Source organism: Ananas comosus, unplaced genomic scaffold (assembly GCF_001540865.1).
Source record: "Ananas comosus cultivar F153 unplaced genomic scaffold, ASM154086v1, whole genome shotgun sequence".
Classification (NCBI taxonomy): domain Eukaryota; kingdom Viridiplantae; phylum Streptophyta; class Magnoliopsida; order Poales; family Bromeliaceae; genus Ananas; species Ananas comosus.
The window spans coordinates 1-26,249 of NW_017893397.1; the positions used below are offsets into that span (position 1 = coordinate 1).

At 34.4% G+C, this 26,249-nt stretch overlaps 4 protein-coding genes across 4 annotated transcripts; 1 reads left to right on the top strand and 3 right to left on the bottom strand.

The window, feature by feature from the left end:
- Positions 1 to 852: 852 nt before the first annotated feature.
- On the bottom strand, positions 853 to 4,316 carry LOC109705907 (subtilisin-like protease SBT3.9). Its single transcript, XM_020226692.1, has 3 exons — positions 4,007 to 4,316; positions 3,111 to 3,208; positions 853 to 1,096 (listed from the first exon to the last, which is right to left on the bottom strand). The coding sequence occupies exons 1-3, from the start codon at positions 4,267 to 4,269 to the stop codon at positions 1,008 to 1,010; spliced, it is 450 nt and encodes a 149-aa protein (XP_020082281.1). The 5' UTR covers positions 4,270 to 4,316; the 3' UTR covers positions 853 to 1,007.
- A 1,813-nt stretch (positions 4,317 to 6,129) lies between these two features.
- Positions 6,130 to 9,095, bottom strand: LOC109705906. The gene is made up of 2 exons (XM_020226691.1): positions 8,989 to 9,095; positions 6,130 to 6,644 (listed from the first exon to the last, which is right to left on the bottom strand). The coding sequence occupies exon 2, from the start codon at positions 6,613 to 6,615 to the stop codon at positions 6,310 to 6,312; it is 306 nt and encodes a 101-aa protein (XP_020082280.1). The 5' UTR covers positions 6,616 to 6,644; positions 8,989 to 9,095; the 3' UTR covers positions 6,130 to 6,309.
- Positions 9,096 to 11,915: 2,820 nt separating this feature from the next.
- On the bottom strand, positions 11,916 to 17,235 carry LOC109705913 (probable alkaline/neutral invertase F). The gene is made up of 5 exons (XM_020226699.1): positions 17,107 to 17,235; positions 15,842 to 16,269; positions 14,430 to 14,861; positions 12,639 to 13,197; positions 11,916 to 12,432 (listed from the first exon to the last, which is right to left on the bottom strand). The coding sequence occupies exons 2-5, from the start codon at positions 16,238 to 16,240 to the stop codon at positions 12,137 to 12,139; spliced, it is 1,686 nt and encodes a 561-aa protein (XP_020082288.1). The 5' UTR covers positions 16,241 to 16,269; positions 17,107 to 17,235; the 3' UTR covers positions 11,916 to 12,136.
- Positions 17,236 to 24,700: 7,465 nt separating this feature from the next.
- On the top strand, positions 24,701 to 25,348 carry LOC109705908. Its single transcript, XM_020226693.1, has 2 exons — positions 24,701 to 24,928; positions 25,151 to 25,348. The coding sequence occupies exons 1-2, from the start codon at positions 24,701 to 24,703 to the stop codon at positions 25,346 to 25,348; spliced, it is 426 nt and encodes a 141-aa protein (XP_020082282.1).
- Positions 25,349 to 26,249: the final 901 nt, after the last annotated feature.

Consider the following 26,249-nt stretch of genomic DNA (forward strand, 5'->3'; position numbering starts at 1 on the left):
AACTAGTGTAGTCTAGTCTTGTCTAGTCTCTCTCTCTCTCTCTCTCTCTCTATGTATATGTATATTTGTACGTATACAGTACGTAGTCATCTTATACTTATACTTACTGTGTGTATATATATATATATATATATACTCTCGATCGGCTCCTGATCTCTCTTCCTTACTCTCTTTAATTTCCTTTGTAAAGAAGAAATCCGGTTCCGTTAAGTTGTACGACTCAAATTCATTCTAATACAAGTTCCAAGTTCGGTTTAATTAAAGTGGCTTCGATCGTCTCTTTGCGTTGAGGCCTGATTTTTTATCTAAATCTTGAAAACGAAACTAATTCTTGCAGAATTATTTTTTAATTGAGAAAATTAATTTCGATCGAAGAAAATTATAGAGCATTTGATTAAAATAATTTCAAGAAATGCATGTGATTTTTTTTTATATATATAAGTTATTTTAGAAAGAAAGCTATTGGTCAAAATAAATTTTACCGGCTGCAAATAATAATACTTTTTTTACTAAATTTTATATTAAAATTAATTTAAATATTTTAATTTAAAATATAAGCTGGTTTTTAATTTGAAATATTTTAAATTTTAAATTTTAAATTTTCTGCTCAATGCAAAAGATAACACAAGGAGAAAATGATGTAAAGACAAACACACAGGAATCCACAAATTACTAAAATCCTCTCCAAGCGGAGATTAAATCTAAGCTGGAAATAATTTAAAAGACACCAATCACAAATTAAATACCTTGATATAGTAGTAGAACCAGTTACAACATTATTATTTTTAAGTTAGTAAGTAAAATATCATAATTAAGCAGTACAAACAACTGATAAGCTTAAGCCACACAAACTAATTAACTAACAAACTTCATATTATTAACCCAATGTTATGTTATGTTATTACATGTCCCTTCATCAACAGTCAACACAAAAGAGTTACTAGTAGTAGTAGTAGTAGTAGTAGTAGTAGTTAGTTTGTTAGTGAGTTAGTTAGTTCAGATGATGCTCAGATGATGCTGATGCGGTGGGTGGCGGTGCTGGGCCCATGCAGCTGGTAAGTCCTGCTCGGCACCACCTGAAGAACACCTGCTTGCTCTGCATTAAAAAGGTCAAAAGAGCTAAAAATACATCATAGAATTAATTTGGTGCAAATTTTAAGGCACACATGCGAATACAAACTTTATATGGAAGTATTACACATAGAATCTGTCAACATCGTAAAATTTGTGTTGGCCTTTCTAGTAAGTGCAAATTTTAAAGCACGCATGCGAATACAAACTTTACATGAAAATATTACATATAGAATCTGTCAACATCGTAAAATTTGTCTTTGCCTTTCTAGTAAGTGCAAATTTTAAAGCATGCACCGAATACAAACTTTACATGAGAGTATTACACATAGAATTTGTCAACATCGTAGAATTTGTCTATGCCTTCCTAGTAAGTGCAAAATTGCAAATTTTAAGGCACGCATCGAATACAAACTTTACATAGGAGTATTACACACTTTTCGCAAATTTGCAAGGGTAATAATTTATACGAAAGAAGCCTACTAGTAAGCAATTCGAATAGAAGATTAGTTTCTCTACTGTGAGAAACAGCAACCAATTAAGCAAACAACAACAAAATGCGCATGTCCTGTAGAGAGAAGCAAAGTAAATTTTGCGTACCACTATTGCAGCAGGAGCTCAAATTTGAAATTTCTACTTTGCAAACTATACGAAAGTTGTCCCTTTATTATGGGAGTCAAAAGCTAATGAAAGAATTTTAATGAGTAAGAAGAAAAAAAAGAAAGAAAAATGCTTAGTATTTCACATTCCAGACCCCATTTGCCAGCACCAATCCAATATATCTTACTGCATGCATAAACTCCAATTTGGCTCCTATTTGATTTACCTCATTTTTAGTTTGTCATTCTCTAATTTAAAAAGTTACGCTCTATTATCCTACAGTTTATCTTTTATTCACCATAAGAATGTGTCGTATTTTTGTTTTCTCATAAGAATGTGCCGCTAAGGATAACAAAACGATATATTTTACAAGCCACGAGACAGTGAAGTACAAAATTATAGAATAGTAAAATATTATATTTTACCATCCCGTGGCTTATACAATTTTTTATTTGTGTTCACCGATGGATTTTTATAACGAAACAAAAATAAAATTACCGAAGAGTAAATTATAAAATGCGTTAAATAGTCTTTTTTAAGGCAACTACTTCCTAAAATTATTACACAAAAAATTCGAATACAAACTTTACATGAAAGTATTACACATTTTTCGCAAATTTGCAAGAATAATTCATGTGAAAGAACCCCAGTAAGTATTTCAAATAGAAAATTAGTTTCTTTACTGTGAGAAGCAGCGACCAATTAAGCAACAACAACAAAATATGTATGCTCAAATTTAAAATTTCTACTTTAGTCAAAAACTAATAAAAGAATTTGAATGACTATAAAGAAAAAACAAAAAGGAAAAATGCTTAGTATTTCACATTCCACGTCCCATTTGCTGGCACCAATCCAATATATTTTGCTGCATAAACTCTAATCTGGCTTCATCTGATTTACCGTACTTTTAGTTTGCCATTCTTTGATTTAAAAAGTTACACTTTGTCATCCTACAATTTATTTTTTATTCACCATAAGAATGTGTCGTTTTTTTTGTTTTACCATAAGAATGTGCCGTTAAGGATAACAAGACGATATATTTCGCAAGCCATGAGATAGTAAAGTACGAAATTATAGAATAGTAAAACATTATATTTTACCATCCCCTGGCTTATAAAATTTTTTTACTTTATTATTCTGTTCAACAATAGATTCTTATATCGAAACAAAAATAAAATCACACAACAGTAAAATATAAAATGCTTTAAATAGTAAAAACTATCCTTTTTATCAGGCAAATACTTCCTAAAATTACGTTACCATCATCAACACCAAACAATTTATCGACTAACTCAGAAATTTACGCATTAAATCCAACCCTATTGAAATTTGCGCATTAAATCCAACCCTATTCATGCAAAACCAAAAAAACCTAATAAGATCAAACAAAAATAAGAAACAAAACTAAAAAAGAAAAGAAAAAAAAGATTGAAACTTACTCTGCAATTCCTCGACCTGCTTCAGAGTGAGCTTCGCTGAGAAGCCGCTCGCCGCGTGCGTGTAGTGGTAGATCACAGCCTCCTTCGCAGCCTCCTCACTGTTTTATTTAAAAAAAAAAACACACACACACACACACACAAAATTAATTAATTTAAAAACAAAAAAAGAGAGAGAATTATAAATGCACAAAACCCCTCAAGTGTAGCCCATTTGATCCAAAGCTACATTTTTTTGGTCTTAATTTTTGAGTTGATGAAGTAGAATTTGACAATTTAGCGGGACAAAGACAAAGGAGCTGAATGTAACAAATTTGACACCAAATTTTTTTAAAAATCTTAATTTATCAAATAAGTACCAAGTTATTATTAAATTAAAACGAACGAAATTAGGGTTTACTTCAAAAAATGGCCACAGAAATAACAAAAAATAAATAAATAACAAGTACCAAGTTCAAATAAGTACCAAGCTATGATTATCCACAGAAATTTTCCCCAAATAACAAAAAAAAAGTTTTAAAAAATGCATCTTCAAATCGAATGTGTAGGAGAACCTCAAAATCAAATAAGTATATTAATATTTAAAAAATAAAAAGAAAATAACAAATGAACATAAACCCCTCTTTGTGCTTCTTTAGTTTGAGTCGATAAAGTAGAGCTCCACAATTATCTCGCACAGAGGTGTTTAATTTAGCAAAGTCGACATCAAATTTAGCGAACGAAATTAGGGTTTATCTCAAAATGGGCCCAAAAAAAAAAAACAGAAAAACAAAAAAAAGAAAAAAAAAAATCGCATCTTCAGATCGAATGAGGAGGAGATATTGAAGAGGGAAACGGTATAGAGATCAGGGAGAAGCAATCGGATCCGTCCGATCCCTCTCCCTCTCTCTCTCTCTCACCTGCCGAGGACGGCGCCGAGGGTGCGGATGTGGAACTCCTCTGGATCCGCGCCCTCGGGGCGATCCACGTACACGATCTGCACCTTCGCCTCCTCCGCCTCCGCCTCCTCCGGGGGAAGCTTCGCGTGCTCGTCCGCCATTGGAGCCGAGATCGAGGTCACCGGGAGCGCGAGGAAGAAGACGACGACGAAGAAGGAGACGAAGAGGAGGAAGCGCGACGAGGAGGGCGAGGGCGAGGGCGAGGGCGAGGGCGATGCGTTCATGGGTTTTTTCCCACTTATAATTTACTCTCTCAGTCTCTCCCTCTCTCTCTCTCTAGGGCCTCTCGGGTTTTGTTTGTTTTTTTAGGGAAAACTTCAAAAACCCCCCTGTGGTTTCGTAATTTCGCACTTTGCCCCTGTGGTTTAAAATATACCAAATTGCTCTTTCGTTTTTATCTTTTCGGTAGCTTTTTCATTAATATTTTATTAAATTATATACAAAAAGCTTCAGATACTCATCTAGATTTATCAAATATTTACTTTAGTACCCTTTAATTTTAACTTTATTACTGATTTAAGAAAAAAAATAATAAAATTGATAAAAAAAAAGAGAAAAAAGAAGCCACAGGGGAGCAAATTGATACATTTTAAACCATAGGGGGGCAAAGTGAGAAACTACGAAACGACATGGGAGGGTTTTGAAGTTTTCCCTTTTTTTTATCATAGTTTATTAAATAAATTATTATTATTATTATTATTTAGGGGAAAAGGATTTTTTTATAAAACAATCCTCTAGAATTTTAAAATTGTCAAAATAATTCTCTCAAAATTATATTTATAAAACTAATCCTCATTTCGTCGTGAAGGCGCGGCGAATATTTCTTATAAAGCCTGAATGATTCACTGCTTTCTTAATTTTCCACAAAGACGGTGAGTCATTCACCATAAAGACGGTAAATTATTCACCGCTTTTAAAAAAAAGTAAAGAATGCGGGAAACGATTCAACGCTTTTAAAAGACCTGAAAGTAAATCCTACGTAGCTCCTATCTGGCGAAAAGAGAGTTAGTTTGCCGAATATAAATTTAAAAAGATTGTTTTGCAAATTATAAATTTTTAGAGAGTTATTTTATAAAAAAGTCTGGGGAAATAACAAGAGTTGCTATTCTATTCCATGAAAAAGAAAGAATAGTATTTCTTATTTTTTAATAAATTTTTTTAAAAAATAATCTTGTTTTGTAGAAGTAGTTAAGTATACGTACAAATATACGTAATAATTATTTTAATTTAGTTTAAATTAATATAAATTTATACATTATATTTACTTAAAAATTTACAAAAAAAAATATATTTTATAAATTTATATGTTATATTTTATTAAAAAGATTTATAATATTTTATATTATTCTTTTTTATATGAATTAAATATTATTTTTTTGTATTCTCTTGGGAACAAAGGGGGGAACAAGGGCTTATTCCCCCCTTTGTTCCCGAACCAAACACTACCTATATATTTTGGTAGAATAAAATGGATAAACTCCTTTATTCTCTTGTTTATTCTCCAACCAAACGGTGTCGGAATTTCTCTAGTTAGAATGGAAAAAAAAAAAAAAAAGGAGAAAGAAAATTCAGTATAGCACGGCACGACACGCAACATACTGTACACCACACTTTTTATGCCGCGACACTTAAATCCTTTATTCTTATAGCTTGCCTTAAGCCCCATAAAGATAAGGATTCTTTAACTAGTGTGAAAAATGGCTTAAATCATAAATACACAGAGACATGCATACAGCAACCAATCAACTATCATCCATTCTCACAAGGAAAAATAAAAAGAGAAACTCACACTCAACAAAATTGTTAATTGATTAGAGCACAATTTTTGTAGTCATAGACCAAAAATAAGTGGAAATAATGACTTGGTTGCTTTTATTATTATTTTTCCTTTTTAATTCTACTACCAAAGGTGCACAATTAGCAAATGGACAAAAAAGAAAAGCCCAAAAAGGAGGGAAAAAAAAAGGGGAAGTACTAAATACCTTCAATCACATAGCATTTGAAGGGTGTAAAAATAAAAAAGAAAAAAAGAAAAAAGCAATTCTAAGTTCTTACCATAAGATAAAAAGTGAGTTTCTTAATGCTATTTTGAACTAATGACATATTACTCAAGGATTCAATACAACTACTGGTACAGCACCATTTAATCAAGTTTTTTTTTTTTTCTTTTTTTACCACAACACAAAAATATACATGCAGAATAGCAAACTCTCTTGCTCAATAAGACCACAAAGTTTCAAAAACCCTGAAAGTTTTAAGCATTTCTACCTCCCCAGAAGAATTTCATCAAAGTTCCAGTCTCTGACGAGGTCCCTCGTGACGGCTCGGCTCCGTTCAAGGCGAGGCGCTCCGGTTATGCCTTGTCCGCTCGACATAACGGGGAAGGGGCTGACTTTCGATGTCCCGATCCCATTCGGATTAGTGTTTCCGCCCGGCACGGGTACTTTCCGGGTCAGGCAGCTGACGACCGCACCGCACCGGCCTTCCTCCTCTGAGCTCGAGACTGAATAGCTTCTGAATGAATGTGATGGGCTTTCCATGCCATGGCATACAAGACATGCCAAGCTCATGATTCGCGTAATGGTCGAGCCCTGAAACCCTGCATTAATCGAATCTATATCAATGAACAACTAAAGATTATGAGACAAAGAACTTGAATTTCTACCCTAATATAACAGTTATAACATGAATCCAACAGAAATTAAGTTGAATAAGCGACAAAATGTTTGAACAAGTGAAATCCTTGTAAAAGAAACGCATTGAACATTGAGACCCCTTGCAGAAGTGCTGTTTCAGTAGGGCTCTTTAGAAAAGCAAAACAAAATATTCATTGGAAATTCCTCCAACAGCTTCTACCTAAACTAGAAGCAGAGCTTCAAATTAGAGCAACTGCTTTTGAGGGCTAGAAGCCCACTTAAGCTGGTGGGACTAAAAAAAAAAGAAAAACTAATCAGCAACACTCCTCCGAGGTCTAGCCTCGGAATTTTCATGTTCTAATTCAACAGAACTTAAGTACCTGTCTAAGCTAAAAGAAATGTCTAAGATTGTCATCTGTGTTCATGTGAGCAAACAAGAAGCCAACCCGATGACAAAATTTTTAACTAAAACCATTGAACTACATTTATAAAATGCCATGCAAAAAGCCCTCCCATGCTCAGTCATTTGCATGAGCTGGAAATGCAATATGTTGATGCTGACGGTAGCGAAACCACTGTGACAGCATGTGGATATTCATAAGCCCCCCCTTATTATTGCTTTATAAAGAGTATAAATATAAAATTTTGGACGATGCGCTGCAAAAAAGCACTCGACAAGGAACAGATCTAACTGCGTTAACTCACTCCCCGTCAGCTTGCAGATATTACGTTCAGAAACGATCTGATAAATCCTGATATCTGAAGGAAAAATAAGATCCTGAACATCCTGAGTTTCCAATAGGAATAACTCGATTTCCATACATGCCTTGTAAAAAAATGTGTAGGAGCTCTTAAACACGAAAATGTTGTACAAAAACCATCTTGTCAGAAACTACAAATACACTGTTAAAATGCAACAAATTGTAAATTGAAACTGCTTAAAGCGCATCAAACTATCAATGGATCAAGTTTAGTTAATCGTACTGAACTGCTGATGTGTCTACTCAAGTAATGAGAGGTTTTAATCAATATTAGCCAAATCCTAAATCATGGACTTGTCCAATCTATTGAAAGGTGGAATTAACCGACCCAGTAATCTCAGAAACAAAAGCGAAAATCAACTTACCCTGATGTGTTTTGGGGATCATATATCTCTAGAAATATTTTTATGACGAGTTGAATAATTTCTCCCGCTACTTCAAAAGAAAATTTAGGACCGTGAAAAGGTTACTACATAGAAAACATGTATCAAAGCGGGCCATTAGAACTCTTTTAACTTCTGTGAGGTGAAATCTCATTGGCGATTTTTTTTATCCTGTAAAAGAATGGTAGCTCATTAGCAATTTACCCTGTGCAAGGACAGCAACTTATTTTCTACATTTTTTTTTTTTTGAGAGACTTATTTTCTACAATTTTGAACATTAGTTTAATTGACGGTAGCTTATAACTCGAACCGAATCTGTATTCCAAAAGGAGAAAAAGGAGAACTTTTGACTAATGCAGAACAATGGGAAGTTTATTGAACAACTGGTATCATCAGAAGAACTTAGATTCGCATCAAATCCTGTTATCCTGAAGATGGAAACCATGTTAAAAATTGGAAACAAAAAAAGTTGATTTGATCCATAACAACACCGATTAATTGAGTTCACCGCAGATCCACCAATATCCACTATCCAATTGCCTCTATATCTGCATCTAAACTCGAGATATCGAGAAAAAATAAAAGGGGGGTTTCTTCAGAGGCAAATTTTCCGGCTTTTCGATTCCTTTTATGAAAAAGATTGAACCTTTTCATAAGATGTAATGTTGGGTGCATCAGGCGAGGCTCAAACTCGACGCCGCCATTTTTTTGAAATCATGTGAAACAATCGATTTCGCTAAATCATAACTCATAAGATGATAGAAAAACTTGTGGTTAATTCATATTATACAACACAGATTTGATTACTCCATAACACCTAATAAGAACAAGTGCATAATCAAAGTGAATCAACAACAAGGACTCACTCATGCGATGACACAAAACTGGCAACTTTGATCCCAAAAGAATGATTCAAAAATCAAAGCAAAAGGCTAATTTTTTCTTTATTATCCCTACAAATCAAGCATCATGATACCAATCCATTCCAATCCAATCCAATCCAATTACTATGAATAATAACACGAACCAATCAAAACCAGAAACAACTGGATCAAGCACAAATTACTCCCTATTGCTGATGCATCCAAACCCCCCCTTAATCTCAACATTCCAACTGAATCTAGAGAGAGAGAGAGAGAGAGAGAGAGAGAGAAAGGTGTGACCTTTTCTTTGGAGCAAAGTCCTAGGGTGAGTAGTAGGTGGTGAGAGAGAGAGAGAGAGAAGGGGGGAAGAGAGAGAGGGAGAAAAGTGAGATCCGAAGAGAGAGAGAGGGGAGAAAAGTGAGATCAGAGAGAAAGGGAGGAGAGAGAGAGAGAGAGAGAGAGAGAGAGAGAGAGAGGAGTGAGTAGGGAAGCAAATGGATCCGGGTTGACGGAGCTTCTGTCTCGATCCCTCCAATGGAGGAATTCTACACTATCACACTTGCACCACATCATCAATAACAAATCAATCACCTTTCTTCTTTTCAAATAAAAGTACAATAAAAATACTTTTCTATAGTCATGATGGGACATATAATTAAAAAAAAAAATTGATTGATTTGTTATGCTAACGTCACCAATATACTCATTGTATTCTAGAATTTTTTCCAAAGAAGGACGATGAGTGAAAATAAAAAAATATAAAAATATATAATTCATGTCGAATTCGGTTTAATCCGTAAAAAAAATAAAGTAGAAGACGAGAGACTCCTTTTTTTCTGATTTATTTTAATTAATCGAAAACTCGCTTTCATCGTAATCTATTCTGAATATAGAAATAAATAAAAAAAAATAAGATAAAAATTAATCCATCAGGAATTCATCTGGATATGATAAAAAGAGTTGAGTTGGAATGCTATCGGTAGCAAAGGGGCTCCATTACCATCCATTTGTTTTCAATGATAGAGCCTCCAAATCGACAGTGGACATCGTTAACCGTGATCTATACTACTTAAAGTATCTAGAAACCAAATTTCATATTTTTTTAATATTATTCTCTTACCATCAAGTGAACACAAAATGAACGGCTGAAAATGAATATTCTTTAAAAAGTGATGATAGGAATATTGTAATCAAGATCAAGAGTATAGATATTGTTCTAAATAATTTAAAGAATTTTCTAACCAAAGTTCAATTGCTTTTATCTCTCTCAAAAAAAAAAAAGTTCAATTGCTTTTGATATCTTTACACCGTTAAATAAGAAAACGTCTCATATCGACTTTTAAAATTATAAATTTTAAAACCTCTTGATCACTAGGTCAACAATGTCGAAAAGATTTACAATTTTGTTTCTAAAAGCTTCAAGTGGTATAGATCATATTCAACAGTATCGATTGTCGATTTAAAGACTCTATCATCAAAAATAAATGAATAACAACGAAATTCGTTTACTATCGACAGTATTCAAGCTTTTCACTTTTCTGAGTGCTACGTAGTGAGGGACAGAATTATGGCACCCTTGAAAGGGATGGGAATGTTTTTTTATTAAAGTAGAAAAGTAGTATTAGGTAAGAAAAAGAGAAAGAAATATGCTGCTACCCCCTCAACGATTTTGTGATTTAGAACAAGCCCTCAACTTTCCATTTTGTCTCAGTAAAAGAGCAAGCATGATATTTGGATTACAAATTATTTTGACGTGGCTATCCGATTTTTTTTTTAATTCTAATTTAACTACATAACTTTTTAATTCGTTTGATTTGTATCGATCAATAATATTTTGATTTTAAAATTTAAATATATTTTTTATATTTATAGATCTTATTAATTTACTTCATATAATTTTTGTAACTATAAATTTATTTAAGTAATTAGCTTAAATTTTGAAGTTAAAATTGACTAACTCAATAGAAAAATAAGTTGAACCGAACTTTAAATTTTGTTCGCTTTTCTTTTGTGTTAAAATACGATATATTTTCGAAGTTTTATAAAATTATATGCCATATATAAGACCAAACGAATGTGTAATTAATAATTGTAATTAAAGAGATGGGTCCATTGAATTGTTTGATAAAATTTAAGGCATTTTTTTTGTCAAAATTGAAAATTTAGAGGAATGTTTGCAAATAAGCAAAAAATTAGAACGTCTCTAGGTGTAATGTGGGCCATGCCGGGTCGGCACGGCCGACATTACCCGGGCCGATTCAGGCCAAGGGTTGGCCCGACCCGACCCGTTTACAAATGCGGGTCGAGCCGGGCCGAGCTTCAGGCCAGCCTGGTAATAGTCAATAGGCTTTTTTTCCTTTTTTTTGTATTTTTAAAAAAAATTAAAACACAAACAATAAATTTAACTTTTTAATATAAAATTAATATTAAATTTTTTTTTTCAAATTTAAATTGAAATTGTAAGAGTAGGCAGAATTAATCAAATTTTTGAATGTTAGTGAGGGCATTGTGGTCATTTTGATCAAAAAATCTCTTTTTTTTTCAACTTTTTTTAAAAAAATTAATAGTAAAAAATGCATATTTTACACCCCTAGACGTCTCCATACATTTTTGTAGTTTAGTTCACCGTAAATTAAATTTACCTGTAATTTCTTTTTTTACAATGTCATAATTGATTTTACCCTTAGTAGTGTGAAATCAATTAGGGATGAGGAAAAAAATAAAAAATTAATTGTTGTAATTTTTTTTTTTCATGCTATTATGTTCCAGTGTAAAAAATTTTAAGTACAATAAATAAAAAAGGGATAATTATACTTCCAAAGTCATTGACTTCTAATCAAACAAACATCAGAAAAAAAAAAAAAAAAATTTAACCTGAACTTCAATTCAACTAAAAATCATTTTACACTATGTTGAATAAATGTTAACCCTTAATAGATCAAGTAAATTGTACCAAATTAAAATTTTTTATCTTTTTCAAAAGTTTTTCACACATTCACAAAACAGCTAAAAAGAGGATCAGTGATCATCAGAGTGTGACATCATTTGATTAGATGACTCTTTAACTAATCACTCTCTGAAACCATGAAAATTTGTCACAAAAATGGGAAAAAAAAGGAAAACAATTTGATATTCTTAAGAATCATACTACTTTTGCATCCCAAATTTGGTCACAGTATATATCTTCTTGCATCCCAGCTACAAAACATCACTTTAGCAGGATCAACTTTTCCTGTGTAAATAACCTCACTTTTATTAGCAATAACATTGTTTTCTTCTTTGTCAATGACTATATTTTACATATAAAAGCCCTTCAATAAGGGATAGAGAAGATGAGGAAAATTGAAATTGCCGAGCGAAAAACGCGAATGCGTGGAGTTTATAGTTTCTTCTTTCTTTCTTTCTTTCTTTCTTTTTTCTTTCTAAGTTATCTATGGTATACTCTGCGTCAGCAGGTCCACGAGGTCGATCGCTTAATAAGCGGCTTCATCGCCTTATCCTCTTCGAGGGAGATCATGCCGAGATGCGAAGGGTCTTCGAGCATCATCTTCGCCACCAGATAGCCCGCGATGGACCAAGTCTGGAACTTCCTGGCCTGTTTTCCGATGTATCTTCCGAGCTTTCCGTCGTAGTATTCCGGCCAGCCGTCCTTCAAGAGCCGGCTTTCCGCGAGCTCTATTGCACGCCTCGCGATTTGCGGTCGACCCGTCTTTATGCATGCTGCGGTGAGAAGCCACAGAAGCACTGCAGAGAAAAGATCATAAAGAATGAATCATTGCAAGCAGGTTAAATATCCGAAGCTAAAAGCAATTTTTGAAGTACAGCCCTATCACAGTTTCGGCGCTTCATTGTTTACTGTTTCTTTGTGAACAGTTGGAAAGACGAGGCACGGCATTATAATATCTGCGCGCACGTAAAAATTGAATAACAACAAGTTTAAAGTAACTAACCTGGCCAAGATCCTCCATTGTGGTAACTCCACCTGGTATTCTTCGGATCGCAACCTGTAACAATCCTCCACTCGTGGCTCTCGATCGCGGGATAAGCTACCTTCAAAGGCATTTCCCCGACAATCTCCTCCCACCGCGCTTCAATCAAGTCCATGATCGCCATAGCTTGCTCCGGAGTAGCGAGGGACGATAATATAGCAACACAGTTTCCGAGGCAGAACCACCGGAAGTCCATGCGGGCGGGGCTCACGTTTCCGATGAAATATCCGCCACGAGTGGGCATGAAGTCGAAGACCCAGTCGGGAATGGAGTCGGGAATTACGTTGAACTTGTTTACGGCGGTGTGAGAATACTCTTCAGTTTTCCAGCGGTATATGTCGTTCAGCTGTTGGAAGTCGAGCCAGAAGTAGCTTCGCATGTGATAACTTAATGCGTGCAAGCGTTTGACGATACGTTCAACAAACTCCTTGCCCTCTGCATCGTGTTTAAGCATCGAGAGGGCGCACCTCAACGCCATGAAGAAGAGAGCTTGGATTTCTATAGGATATCCGTATATCCCCTAAAGAGTAAGTGTTAGAGAACATAATAACAGAAAAGCAAGGGCCGCAGAGGAAGGACTTCAACCATTTTACTGTCATGCATGAAACAACTGAAAATTACAAACTTATTACGGCCGAGACGAAAAAGAGTGATAGAAAATGGTTCCTGAGTCGAATAAGGACTCAATAGCCTATAAGCATTCTTTTGCATGAATCGGCAAGACTTTTAAATATGATGCTGGAACAAGCACGAGAGATACTTTCGGGACATTTACTTAGTAATAACCAACTTCGACTACACATTTATACTACATTTACACTGACAAGGAAAGAATAACATCATTGGAGTTTAAAAACCAAAAAGGAAAGAGAAAGGAGCCGACTAAAGTTCGAAAAACATAAATTAGAAATAGTTGAGGAGATAGATTGCAATTTTGTAGGGATTAAGGAAGGAATCTTTTGTCACAGGATAATTGAATATATAGGTGCTTCGCGATAACTGGTATACAGGTAAAGCTGAATCATTAGATAGTAACACAAGTCATCAACTCTGATGCCAAGGATGAAATGATACACGCGAGTAGTTATTTTCATGGTATTATAAACGAATATACGCAGGAGAGACTCGATATCTACTTTCTTTATTTGTCCACCTAACAGATGACTTTCCAACTGTCACGATTAGAACATATGCATATGCTCTTGCCGACTATGGAAAGAGAGAGAATAATGCTAGACTTTACTAACGAAAAGCAAAAACAGTAATCTGCTTAGCTATGGAAAGAATGGCTAAGCGAAGAACGTAGTATACGAATGGTGACTAAATGCTAATTTATCGTCAACCATGTATAAGGAATACAGAAATCAAGTATCATAACACCCGGCAGCTCAAGTCCAAAGAGATCTTTCCGGTCATTGCAGTATTCACTTTGAACACAAAGAGCGGGTCCGTCAATAGAAAGAGAAGATATTTAATTGTTACAAAGGTCGTAGCTGCTGCGCACAGAAGCTAGAGCATGGATGATTATTAGATCAAAATATATAACACCAAACCTCTAAGCTCTTTGATTGGAGAATAAAATGACTCTAACATGGCAGAATATAATAGAATTCGAGCAAGTCAGAGTATTTTGATTTCTTACGAGTCAAAAATCATCTTGATCAATTACCACATGCAAGAAATTCTGCAGATATTCAAGAGAGAGACAGATGTTGCAAAATCGATAATAGAAGATTCCCATTTATTTCTTACCATTCTCCGATCAATCATCGAGCATCCATCGGCACAAAGGAGTGTGGGAAAAGTGTCAAACCCTTCCGACAGGCACAAAGCCAGAATAAGCCGCATCCCCTTTTGACATTCTGGCGTTTCCGCAAGAGAAAGATCGCCGGTTGACTTCGTGTAAGCACGAAGAAGTATGATCCACCAGAATCCCGAGTCGACTGGTGCAACCCGTCCGATTGCACTCGCACCAAAATCAGCAATCAGGGTGTCAGTCTTACGGATTGGGTCATGCAACACTTTGAAGCTCGCGGGCATCACGCCTTCCCCTAGCTTGAAGCGGTCGACCTTCTTCTCCCATCCTTGGAGGTGAAGCGTTTTCAGAAGAAAGTTTTTGACTATTTCTGGTTCTCCGTTCATTAGGAAAGCCAGAGCACTCGGCACAAAATCACGGACAAACACCTATGCAAAAGATCAGTCAGCACTGACAATATTCGGTCTTTTCTTTCATTATTGGTTATATGAAGCCAATTTATACAAGTGTTTTTCTGACCAAGCTTACGAATCGCTACAAGAAATCCATTTTTTTTCCAACAAGAAATAATGTTGCAATTGACAACTATTAGTTGAAATAACAATTTTTTACAACAAACAAGATTCGCTGCAAATCGTTGCTATAAATCATGCGGTAAGAAATAGCTAGATAATATGCATTATCACAACGGCACCAACTGTAACAATGAAATATATTTTACAACAATTTACTTTTCGGTGCAATTAAATTGATGTCATAGAATAAAATTGTTTAACTACACTCGAGAAGCAAAAGTCGAGTGGTTTAGCAACAGCAGAGCTTTTCACCCAGAGTAAAGTTTGCAATGAACTTTCATACTTCCGAAGCAAAAGCTCGAATTTGAAGCTTGTGCTTCTACCAACAGTAAGAGGCTGTCGGTGGGGTTCTTCAAACAGCTCTTTTCAACAGGCGCTTAGAGATAGATGCTTAAGAGTTAAACATACTCGGGTTTCAAAATGAAACTGATAAAAAGGCTTCCGGAACATCATGACCGTCAAAAGAAACTGCGCGACAAATAGATCCCCCTGTTGTTTCCCCCGACAAATTACTTCTCCTCTTGCCACAAAAATTTCATAATTAATCTGTAAACCTTCAATTCATTGACTTAAAAAAGAAATTACAACATAAAAACATATGACATAGTACTAAGGCTAGGTCTACAAACAACGGCTACAAAACCTACCTAAACTATGGACAATTCTGATTTTACTACGTAATCCTTTCAATTTTTTTGATTTGAGCAGGTCGGCGGCAATCTGACTTCAAAATTTGAATCCATCGTTCATCTTTACAGGATTAGTTAGTTATTTTCCTGTAATTTTCACGACTATAAATTCACTAAAGCAAGTAATTAGCTTAAATTTTATACCTGATCATAGTTGAGGATCTCCTCGGATGCGTGATCGTAGGCGGCGATGGTCCCCACCGGCTGGCCCCGGAGGTAGACCAGCGAGCGGCGGAGCGCCTCCCACGCCTCCGCCACCATCGGGTGGGGCTCGAACGAGTTCCGCGCCGACGAGGCCGGGGTGTCGAACCCCGAGGACCGCATCCCGGGCGAGAACATGCCGTGATCATACGCCGCTGCCGCATCGAAGGCGCGAACGCTGATCGAGAGCTCGCTCAGCGAGCGCTCCTCGAACGAGCGCTGCCGCTCGATGCTCAGCTTCGGTGGCGGCTTCTCGAGGAGGCGGCTCAGGTCGAGCTCATCTCCGGCGTCGGCCACGGAGGCATATGACCCGACCTTCCGAAGCCCTAATGGCCCATCCATTTCTAGGGTTTCCGAAGCACGGCTACACACTGCAAGGGAGAACATAGAATTGTTATGATCCAACCAAAGCAACTAATTTTAGCTACACCTTGAGATCGTTAGGTCACGATTCAAGTAAAAGTGAAGCAAAAAAACACTCGCAAATTACTGAAAAATTGGAGAAAATTCGTGAATAGTTGGTCAAACACGCCGAATTTCATCGAAATCACCAAATGGTTTAGGAAAAAAAAAACTTAGAAAATTGGGGATAAATTGGGAAACGTAGAAGTAGCACGATGGAATCTAGTGCAAAAATTACTAAAAACCGAAACTTTACGCACATCTTGTGATCCAAAATCGAGATCCCGTTAAAGGAAGCCAAAAAAAAAAAGTAAATTAGTAAAAAAAAAGGAAACAATATCGCAAACAATTTGCTCAAATCCGCACGTTTCAATCAAAGTTTTTTTACCAAAAAAAATTAAAAATGGAATAAATTGAGAGCTTAGAATCATTACGATGAAAAATCGAAGCTTTAGTTACATTTCAGGATCCCGGATTAATTAGCGAAAAAAATATGTAAACAACATCGCAAAAAATTTGCTCAAATCCGCGGATTTCGATCAAAATCACAAAAAGGAAGCTCCGAAACTTAAGATTGGAACATAGAATCATTGCGACGGAATCTACTCTAGTAAAAATCGAACCTTTAGCCACATTCTGGGATCTCGGACCAAGATCCAAGTAAATGAAGCATAAAATCGTAGTAAATTAGTGCAAAAATGGAAACAACATCCCAAAAAAATATGCTCAAATCCGCTGATTTAGACGGATAGGATAAGATCAAAGCGCAAAAGTTTCCAAAAATGGAATTAAATTGCGAAAATTACCCAAAATTGTGGGAGAGAAACCCTAGAGATTCGGAGTGAACGGAGCTCGGAGTCGGAGGGTGGGGGAAACGGATGGGAATCGGGAGAGGGAAACGAGGAGTGGGGAGAGAGAGAACTGAAAAGAAGCAGGGGTTTGAAGAGTGTTTGTTACTTACATTGGGAGGGGAAACGAGGTGGGATACGTACGGTTGGTGGGTTCGCTATTGCATACACCCGGTGTATCGTACGGTCCATGAATCATACCCCAATTTTTCTTTATTATTTAATACCTTAATAAAAAGTGAAAGTTTTAAACCAAATCCCAAAAAATGTTACCGTTGATATTTGGAAGATTACGCCCTATGTTGTTTGTAGGACTTGTATGCAATTAATCCTTATATAATTTCTTTTTCTTTTAGTGTGAGGTGCACAGTGCACCGGGTCCATGAAATATATACAATTTATGTTCGGAGGGTGACCGGGAGTAGCCGGTAAGAGGGCGAGGGCAAAACCGGAAATTTGGGGGAGTGTGGGCCCCGCAGAAGCGGGTCGCACGGGGGTGGGCCAGCTGTGGACCGTCCGCCAAATCTTTTTGGGATGGCAACTTGGGATTAATCGCACCAAAAAAAATATTGGGAAAGGTGAATATTACACTTTTTAGTCCTCACACTATGAGCTCCGTGACATTTTAGTCCTCAAATTTTAATATATTATAATATTTTATTTAAATTTTGTAAATTATTGTAATATAAGCCACTCAATTCAATTTAATTAGCTAAATATTGAGNCATTGAGCCATAAATTACGAAAAGTAAATTACGAAAAGTAAAGTTTGAGCAATAAAGCGTTACGCAGCTCATAGTTAGAGAACACCCTATTAGATGAGAAATTGCACCTTCGGTACCTAATCTTTACAATTTGGTCCCTAATTTTTTTTTTTTTTCTATTTAGATCTCCAAACTTTATGTTATGTTGCAGTTAAGTCCTAGATATCCAAATTCTCGTCATTCTCATTATGGAGTTCGCTAGGTGAACTTACCACGGCCATCTTCTAACAGCCTCTGATCAATATCGGCACAAATTTTCTAAGTTTTTCAAAGAGTCAGGTAACGCGTTTGGCTTCGTACGTACTAACGTATTTGAATCCTCAAAAAGAGGCGACGAATGTTGCGTATACGATACCAACTGTCCTTAGAGCAAGTTACAAAGGATTTGGTGGTTGGTGTCCGAGGTCCCAAGTTCGAATCTTAGTTGATTCACATTTCTAGTTAAGTTTGTTTCTAAATAAAATAAATGAAGCGGATAGCGTGCTACTTATTTCTCAAACAAAAAAAGAAAAGAAGAAGTTGTGTTTACGATTAATTAGATGGTCATAAACATGGAGGACTTATTAAGAAGACTCAAAATTGTGTTTTTATGAAACCCTTATTTGGTAACAACTAAGTTGATATATTTCTACTCCGTGACATAATTGAAGAACAACAATAATATCTATTATAAAGTAAAGGTCGATTTGATAAGAAATAATTTATAAAAAATTAGCGCCCCACCTCACATGCATGGGCCACGTAAGTTTCTTCTCTTGTACCATGTTACCTACGCAATCATTTTTGACAAAATACAATCAAAAGGTCGTGAAAAGCAACATGTTATATATAATTATTGAAAATATACTATTTTCTATCCATTTAAACTTTTAAAATATAATAATAATTTTATATAATTCAACATAGTATTTGCTATGAGCTGAATTTTTTGGTCCTTGACTTGGTCAAAGATTTTTCTTGAAAAGAGTGTAGGGATGTCGAACGGCTATGAGTAGTGACTTTCGAAGTTTGCGTCCTTCGACTAGATCACGCGATTCGATTGATGAGGGATCGGATCAGTCAAGTTTGAAAATCTTTACTGTAAATTCGATTCGGCTGAAAGAGCCGAATATACAGAATGCACAGTGTTTTGAGTCGGCTGAAGAGCCGAATGACCTTATATATTGGAATTAATATGTAAAACTATTACAAAGGACGAGTGTGCCTGAGGACATACAGGCTCGAGAGATCTAACCTAGAACTACTCATAGAAAAAAAAATAAATGCGGGAAAGGAATAAGATTACAAGTAGACTACTTCTAAAAAGTGCGAGGAAAATACAGATAGAAATAAAAATGGTTTTATGTTCTCGAAAAAAAAACCCTTCTTTTGGGCGTTATTTGCCTATTTGTAATCAGCCCTTGTTGATCAGTTATTGCTTTATTCATGATCGGCCACTTTCCTACTTTCATGGGCCACTTCAGGCCGATCAAAACCGCACGTAACCACTTGCAGTTACGCCTTGCGGTTACTCAATCATTTTGCCATTACTCCCGGAGCATACAAAAATTCTGTTTAATCTTTGCTCTTAAAGATTTGAGTTGAATAGCGCACCAACATGCCACGTGGCTGGTCATTATTGGCCCTAACAGTATTAAAACAAAAGATAATAAGTTTGAATCTCACAAGATTTTCAGATTTGAGTATTAGCTAAATAAATAAAAAAAAAAGACCTGCAGGTAAGTGAATTAATATAGGACACAGGGCCCCAATAAGTGTAAACTTTACATAGGGCTCCTAAACTAAAATATAAGTAATTGATAGTGCATATGCATTAAAAAAATTCAAATATTGTTAATAAATTAATATTTTATATAAATTTTAAATTTTAAAAATGATAAATATATAATAAGATTTTTTTTTTTTTTTGAAATACCCATGGCTCTCTGAATATGGTTACTAACGATTTTTTTTTTAGAGATAGGTAGCACGCTACCGCTTCGTTTATTTCATTTAGAAATAAACTTAGCTGGAAATGTAAATCAACTAGAATTCGAATTTAGGTCTCGGGTACCAACCATCAGGCACTTTGCCATTTGCTCTAGGGACGATCGGTATGATTACTAATGATTAATTGGCTATTGGTTATTGTCGAAAGAAAAAAGCTTCGAATCATTCAGAATATTATTTTTGTACATTATTAATGTGTTAATAAATATATGTAATATTTTTGGAGCTGCGCTTTTTTTTTTTTTTTTTGGTACGAGGCCCCAAAGTGCGCAAAGGTTACTATCCAAACCTTTTTACGTATACTATTTTAATATTCAAGAAGCTTCAGATACGTATGATTTTCTTTTTATGAATGGTATAAACAAAATCGATTGATAGATTATATTGATAAACTTAGCTGTTGCTGGTAAATTAAATTTTTTTGAAAAAATATTTTGAAGCTAAATGAAATCAAACCCGAATTACAAAAAATAATAATTTTATCACCATACCAATAAATTTGGTAAAGTTTTTTTTTTGAGTAATTTATATTTTTTTTTAAGAAATAGATAGCACGATACCTGCTTCGCTTATTTTATTTATACTCTTTTTATACTCAATGCAATGCTTTTCGTGACACACGTGCACGCGACAAGTCACGTGTGAAATGCCTCCAAATTTAAAAACACGAGGATCCACATTCCACTACCCCACAAAATATATTATATTATTAAAAAAAAAAAGGAAAGAAATTTATAAAAATTAAGAATTTTTAATTTAATTAAAAGGCTTAATTTATGCAACTCATTTATTTTCCACTCCACCTAGTTTCATTACGTTAACTAACAAATGTATTAAAATATAAACGAATGATTTAATTAGAATTTTATTTTCACTTTTCGATATAGTATGAACCTCGAACTTTTTTATATACAAAATATATTAAAACTATTAATTATTGCTAAAAGTAGAAACAAAATTACCTAATAAAATAAGTTTCTGAGATCTCAATGAACATGAACTCATGGTACTAGAGATGCAAAAAAGGCTAAAATATTGAAGTTTTGATCCTCGAACTATAAGATGCATAATACTTTAATTCTCAAACTTTAATTTATTTTAAATTTTAATATTCTAAATTATTATATTTAAGTCTCACAATTTAATTTACTTAACTAAATATTAATATATTGTTAATGAAAAAATGATATAACATCTTAATCATTATTGTATAGTCAATCACAATACTGTCATGCTACTTTCATATCAGCAATATATTAGTATTTAATGAACTAATTTTTAATTACAATAACTTAAAAAATTCAAACAAAAATAATAATAAATTAAAATTTTAAAGTGTAAAAAAATTATAGTTTAGTCAAAAAAAATTGTTATTATATATATAGTCATGGTCTAAAAGATACGGAAGAATCAACATGTCAAAATATGTACATTGATTACATCATCAAATCTATGACTTAGCAAAATTTTCTTTGATAAGTTCTGTGACTTATATTGTTGTGACCATTTCATAATTTTATTTATTTATTTTAAAAAAAAGTAGGTGCTTTGGTCCAATTAGTTGTTTGACTTGAAACATCCAAAATTGTATGATTCTAGCTTTTGAAAACTAGGATAGGAATTAAAAGAAACATGGAAATTAAAGTGAGTTTTTAATTGTTTAACAACACTATCTTAAGCATAATCTATGTCCTAATATAGATTTATGCTTAAGATAAATATGTCTTTGCTCTCGCTTCTCCTCCTATTTCTAGTAGTGTATGATATTTAACACATAAAAATTATTACGTATTTGCCATATCTATACTAATCTATACTAATCTATGAATCCCCGATATCTTGCTGACATGGCGTTACCTCCTTCTTTCAAAACTGCTCTCTTTTATCTCCCAACCTCCAAAACCCCTCATCTTCAAAACCATTCCCTCCTTATCTCCCAATAAAATCACAATTGAATGCAGATAATTGCACCAAAACTATTCCCTCTCATCTCCCAACCTCCAAAACCCCTCATCTTCCAAAATCGTTCCCTACTCATCTCCCAATAAAACCACAATTGAATGCATGTACTTCAACAAAATTTTGTAGGACTATTGACCTTCCACCTGTTGAATTGAGAGCGCAATAGAATAGAAGGTTCGATTCCTTATAGCTCTACTTCTAGCAGTAGTTTTTTTTTCCATTTTTCACATTTAATTTGTTGTTCGCTTGGAGCTTAGGAACGCATTTTTGGATGTTTTTCTTAATTTTTGGCACATTTTATGTTTTTTTTAATTCGTTGCATAGATTTGGAGGCGTCTATTTGTATAATATAAATGTAAAAAGCATTCAATAGTGTGAATAATTAATCCTTTTTTTTGGCCCCAATAGCTTTAGATGATTTGTAACACAAGCTGAATTTGGTAATGCCTAATCACCTGTTTTTTTTTCAAATATAATCTGTGTCATAAAAAAAAAAAAACACTATAATTTTTTTTCTCAAACAGTTTCTCATTATAGATCAAATAAGTTACTCCAAATGAGCAAGTCCACTTTTTTAGACTCAAAATTATGCTTCTTACTAAATCAAAACTTTTGAAACTATTTGTTATCTGAATATAGATAATTGTAGCTAGACGTAGAAGCAAAAAAAATTAGGAATAATTACCTATATATATACCTCTCAAAACTTCGAAAATATCTCATTTATTCCTACTTTTTTTTTTTCTTTCCAATATACTCCTCATATATTCCTCCGTTATTCCAAAATATTTCTGTAGTTACCGTCCGTTAAGTTAACTTGGGTTGAACGTGAGTCAAATATCTACTAGAGTTTAAAAAAATAAAATAAAATAAAATGCCTCTTTTGTCCATAACTTAAGGGCAAATAAGAAATATTGGTGATGGTAGAAAAATATATTTGAAAAGATCAAAAATTAAAATACTTTTTGTACCTCTAACTTAAGGACAAATAAGAAAAGTCGGTGATGATAGAATGATAAATTTGAAAGTGCAAAATAATAATTTCATATAGATAACAACTATTACTAACAGTTTATTAACAGAATTTACCTCTAGAAATATATTTGAAATAGGTCGGAACGTAAAAAAAGTATTTTCAATATTAACCTTCTAAGAGCGGTAAATTAGAAAGCCAAAATTTTTTTAAAGATATATAAGCAATTGCTCCAAAAAAATTATATTAAATAGCCATAGTGCAATGGTAGGAAACTTCCTCATGTTGCAACAACCCAATTAAAATAGAGAAAGGGGGTGATGTGGATATAACATCCATTTGTCTAGGAAACATAAGTTGGATTTTGGGTGATGTGGATATACCCAAAAGGTGGTCCAAGTACAAATGGTCCAAATTCTAAAGAATTGTCTAGTTTTTTCTTCTTTTTTTTTTAATTTTAATTTTGGTTGAATTGAAGCCCAAAGAGGTTCAAAAATAGTGAGCTACTAGGCCAAGGTAGGAGAGGAAACTTTGACTTTGCCAACTCATCAGTCCAAAAAATAAGAGAAATGGTGGTTTTGGGAGTTGGTGGATAAGGTTAGATCAACATCCTTTTGATCTTATTTTTATTTTTTTTAAAAATAATTATTATTTTGTAAAAATGTAGAAAATTTATCTGTACTATAGATTATTTTGAATCGACTATCCAATCGTTCAAAATGATTTTACTATTCAACTATTCAATTTGTTTGATTTGAGTTGTTAGCCAATGATATTTTGACTTCACATTTAAACTAATTATTTGTTTTAATAAATTTATAGTTGCTAAAATTATATGAAGTATACTAACTAAATATGTAAAGATAAACGACACATTTTATAGCGTGCAAAATAACTAATTAGTTACTTTAATAAATTTATGGACGCATTCAAATGTTTGTTTTACTGCAAAAATTTATTGTCAAATAGGGTAGCGAAGTAAATTTTTTTAAACAACCACTGGGTGGTACCCTGTTTAATGATTGGTTCTTGTATTAAAATAAAAATAAAACGATCTGATAGTTATATAGCTATAACTTTTTGAAATATAGAACTAACCATAATTAGTGTAATTGGTTAAAAACTTGATAGTTAGTATGTGGGATCATAAATTCGAAGTCTACTTGCTTTACATAAATTTGCTATCTTTTTCTCTAAATTTTCTTTTTCTGAAACACTGGATGACAAAGGGAAAATATTCTAAGGGTATTTTTCGTTGTAAAGAAAAAAAAAAGTGTGACTATAAGAAATTGAATTTTTTATGATGTTGGGTTGAAAAAAAAAATATTTCTCACTTTTTTTAAAAAAGTGGGATCTCATTTTATAAAGGATTCTTTTCAACCGTGTTTTCATCTAATCTATATCTATATCTATACTTCTATACTTATACATTATTTTCCCTAAAGTCTTGCCACGTGGCGGTCCTTCCTTTATCATTACCTTCTCCTCTCTTCTCTAATTACAATTGTTGCAGCCGCATAAAACTTTTGATCTTCCAATCAATTAATGAACAATCTTAAACCCACACTCTTCATCTCCCCACCAAGGAGTTACTAACACATGATTAACTTTAATAATTACGATCTTAAATCCACACTCTTCATCTCCCCATCAAGAAGTTACTAATGCATCATTAACTTTAATAATTATAATAATCCACACAATTAGCACCACTAAAACTCCATCATCATCATCTCCTCATTCTCTGAAACCAAATATCACACTCCAACAATGTCCTATGTTACAAACCAACTCTTCTTTCTATTATTCTTATTATTATTCTCGAACACGAGTACGAACCGGTCAACGCCATTCGGGTCGAGCCATGATTGTTCGGGCGCATTGTTTGGGTTCAGCAAATGCTTGGAGTTTGTGGAGGACGAGGCGAACGGGGCCGAATCGGGGTTGCTGCTCCGGGCTCAGTCACGTGCTAAACCGGAGCGTCACGTGCCTCTGCAAGGCCATACGAGAAGGGGCGAAGCTAGGCGTACCCGTGAACGTCACCAAAGCTTTCGCTTTGCCCTCGCTTTGTGGGTTCTCCCACACGCAAATAGTCCCCTGTTACAAAAGTAAGAGGTGTATTTTTTTTTATGGTCCAATTTCATATATACAAATTGCTTTCATAAGAAAAAATAAGTAAAATAAGATTTCTTCGTACTCTTTTTTTTTTTTTTTGGCGCATAAGAATGGTTCATATTTTGTAATTTTTTAATTTTTGTTATTTTTTTGTTTTTAAATTGTATGTGTACTGAAATTACGGTTTCGTGGATTGTAGCGCAGCATCGCGGGGGAAAGCGAAGATAGATTTGGAGTCAATGAGAGAAAAGAAGTGATAGGTTTGGAGAGATCTGTAGGGAATCAACGTAGCTGTGACGAAAAGGAACTCGACGTTGATAATGGCGGCAAAGGTAATGTGGAGATGGGGATTCGTCTCCCCGATGTCGGTAGTGCGATCAAGATGCGTATGGAGTAATTATTCTATTGCTGCCTTTTTCATTATTTTTTTTATAATTTATTTACTGAAATTATAAATTTTGTTACATTTGTACGTATATCTGTTTCATCTCTTTTATTTGTATATATGTTAATATATATTATCTTTATTTATTAATATTTTATGGTAATTCAAAAAATTTAAAATTTTTACTTTGTGAATCTTCTGTCTTCTATAGCATCAGCCCCCCGCAATGCGCGTGTAACTTCACTAGTGAAATAAAGAGTCGTAGAAAGTAGAGTAACAGAGTTGTCATGACTTTCTTTATTTTCCTCCGCACGATTTTTCGAATTATCCCTTCCTCACTTCAAAATTTTCTTATTTCTATCCATCGCACCAACTTTCTTTCTCTGCCCTACAACATCAACTTTCTTCGACATTTCCATCTAATCCAGGTTCTCTCTATGTCTTCTTCAACACCCCACTACATACATACAGATAATACGTTGTTTTCAGAAAAGAATGAGATATAGACAATATGCGTTATCAGCACACAAAATCTTATTTTTATTATTTAATAATTGGCTAAATCACAGAAAACTCTTTTGTAATAATCCGCTTTTTCACTTTCCCCCCTGACATTTAAAAATCTACACTTTGCCCCATTGTAAAATAAAAAATGTGCACTTCACCCCTACCGTTAGGGTTCCGTTATAAAATATTTTTTTATGCCGAAAATACCCCTCCGCCCTCTTCCCTGTTGCTGCGCCTCCCTCCGGCTCGCCACTTTGCCGCCTAACCGCCTCGTCGTCCTCCACTGTCTCGCCCTCGCCCACATCCCCTTCGCCGTCCTCCGCCGCCTCGCCTTCGCCATCGTTGCCCTTGCCTACCTCTCCATCAACACCCACCTCGGTTTTCTCCCTACTGTCGCCGAAATCGA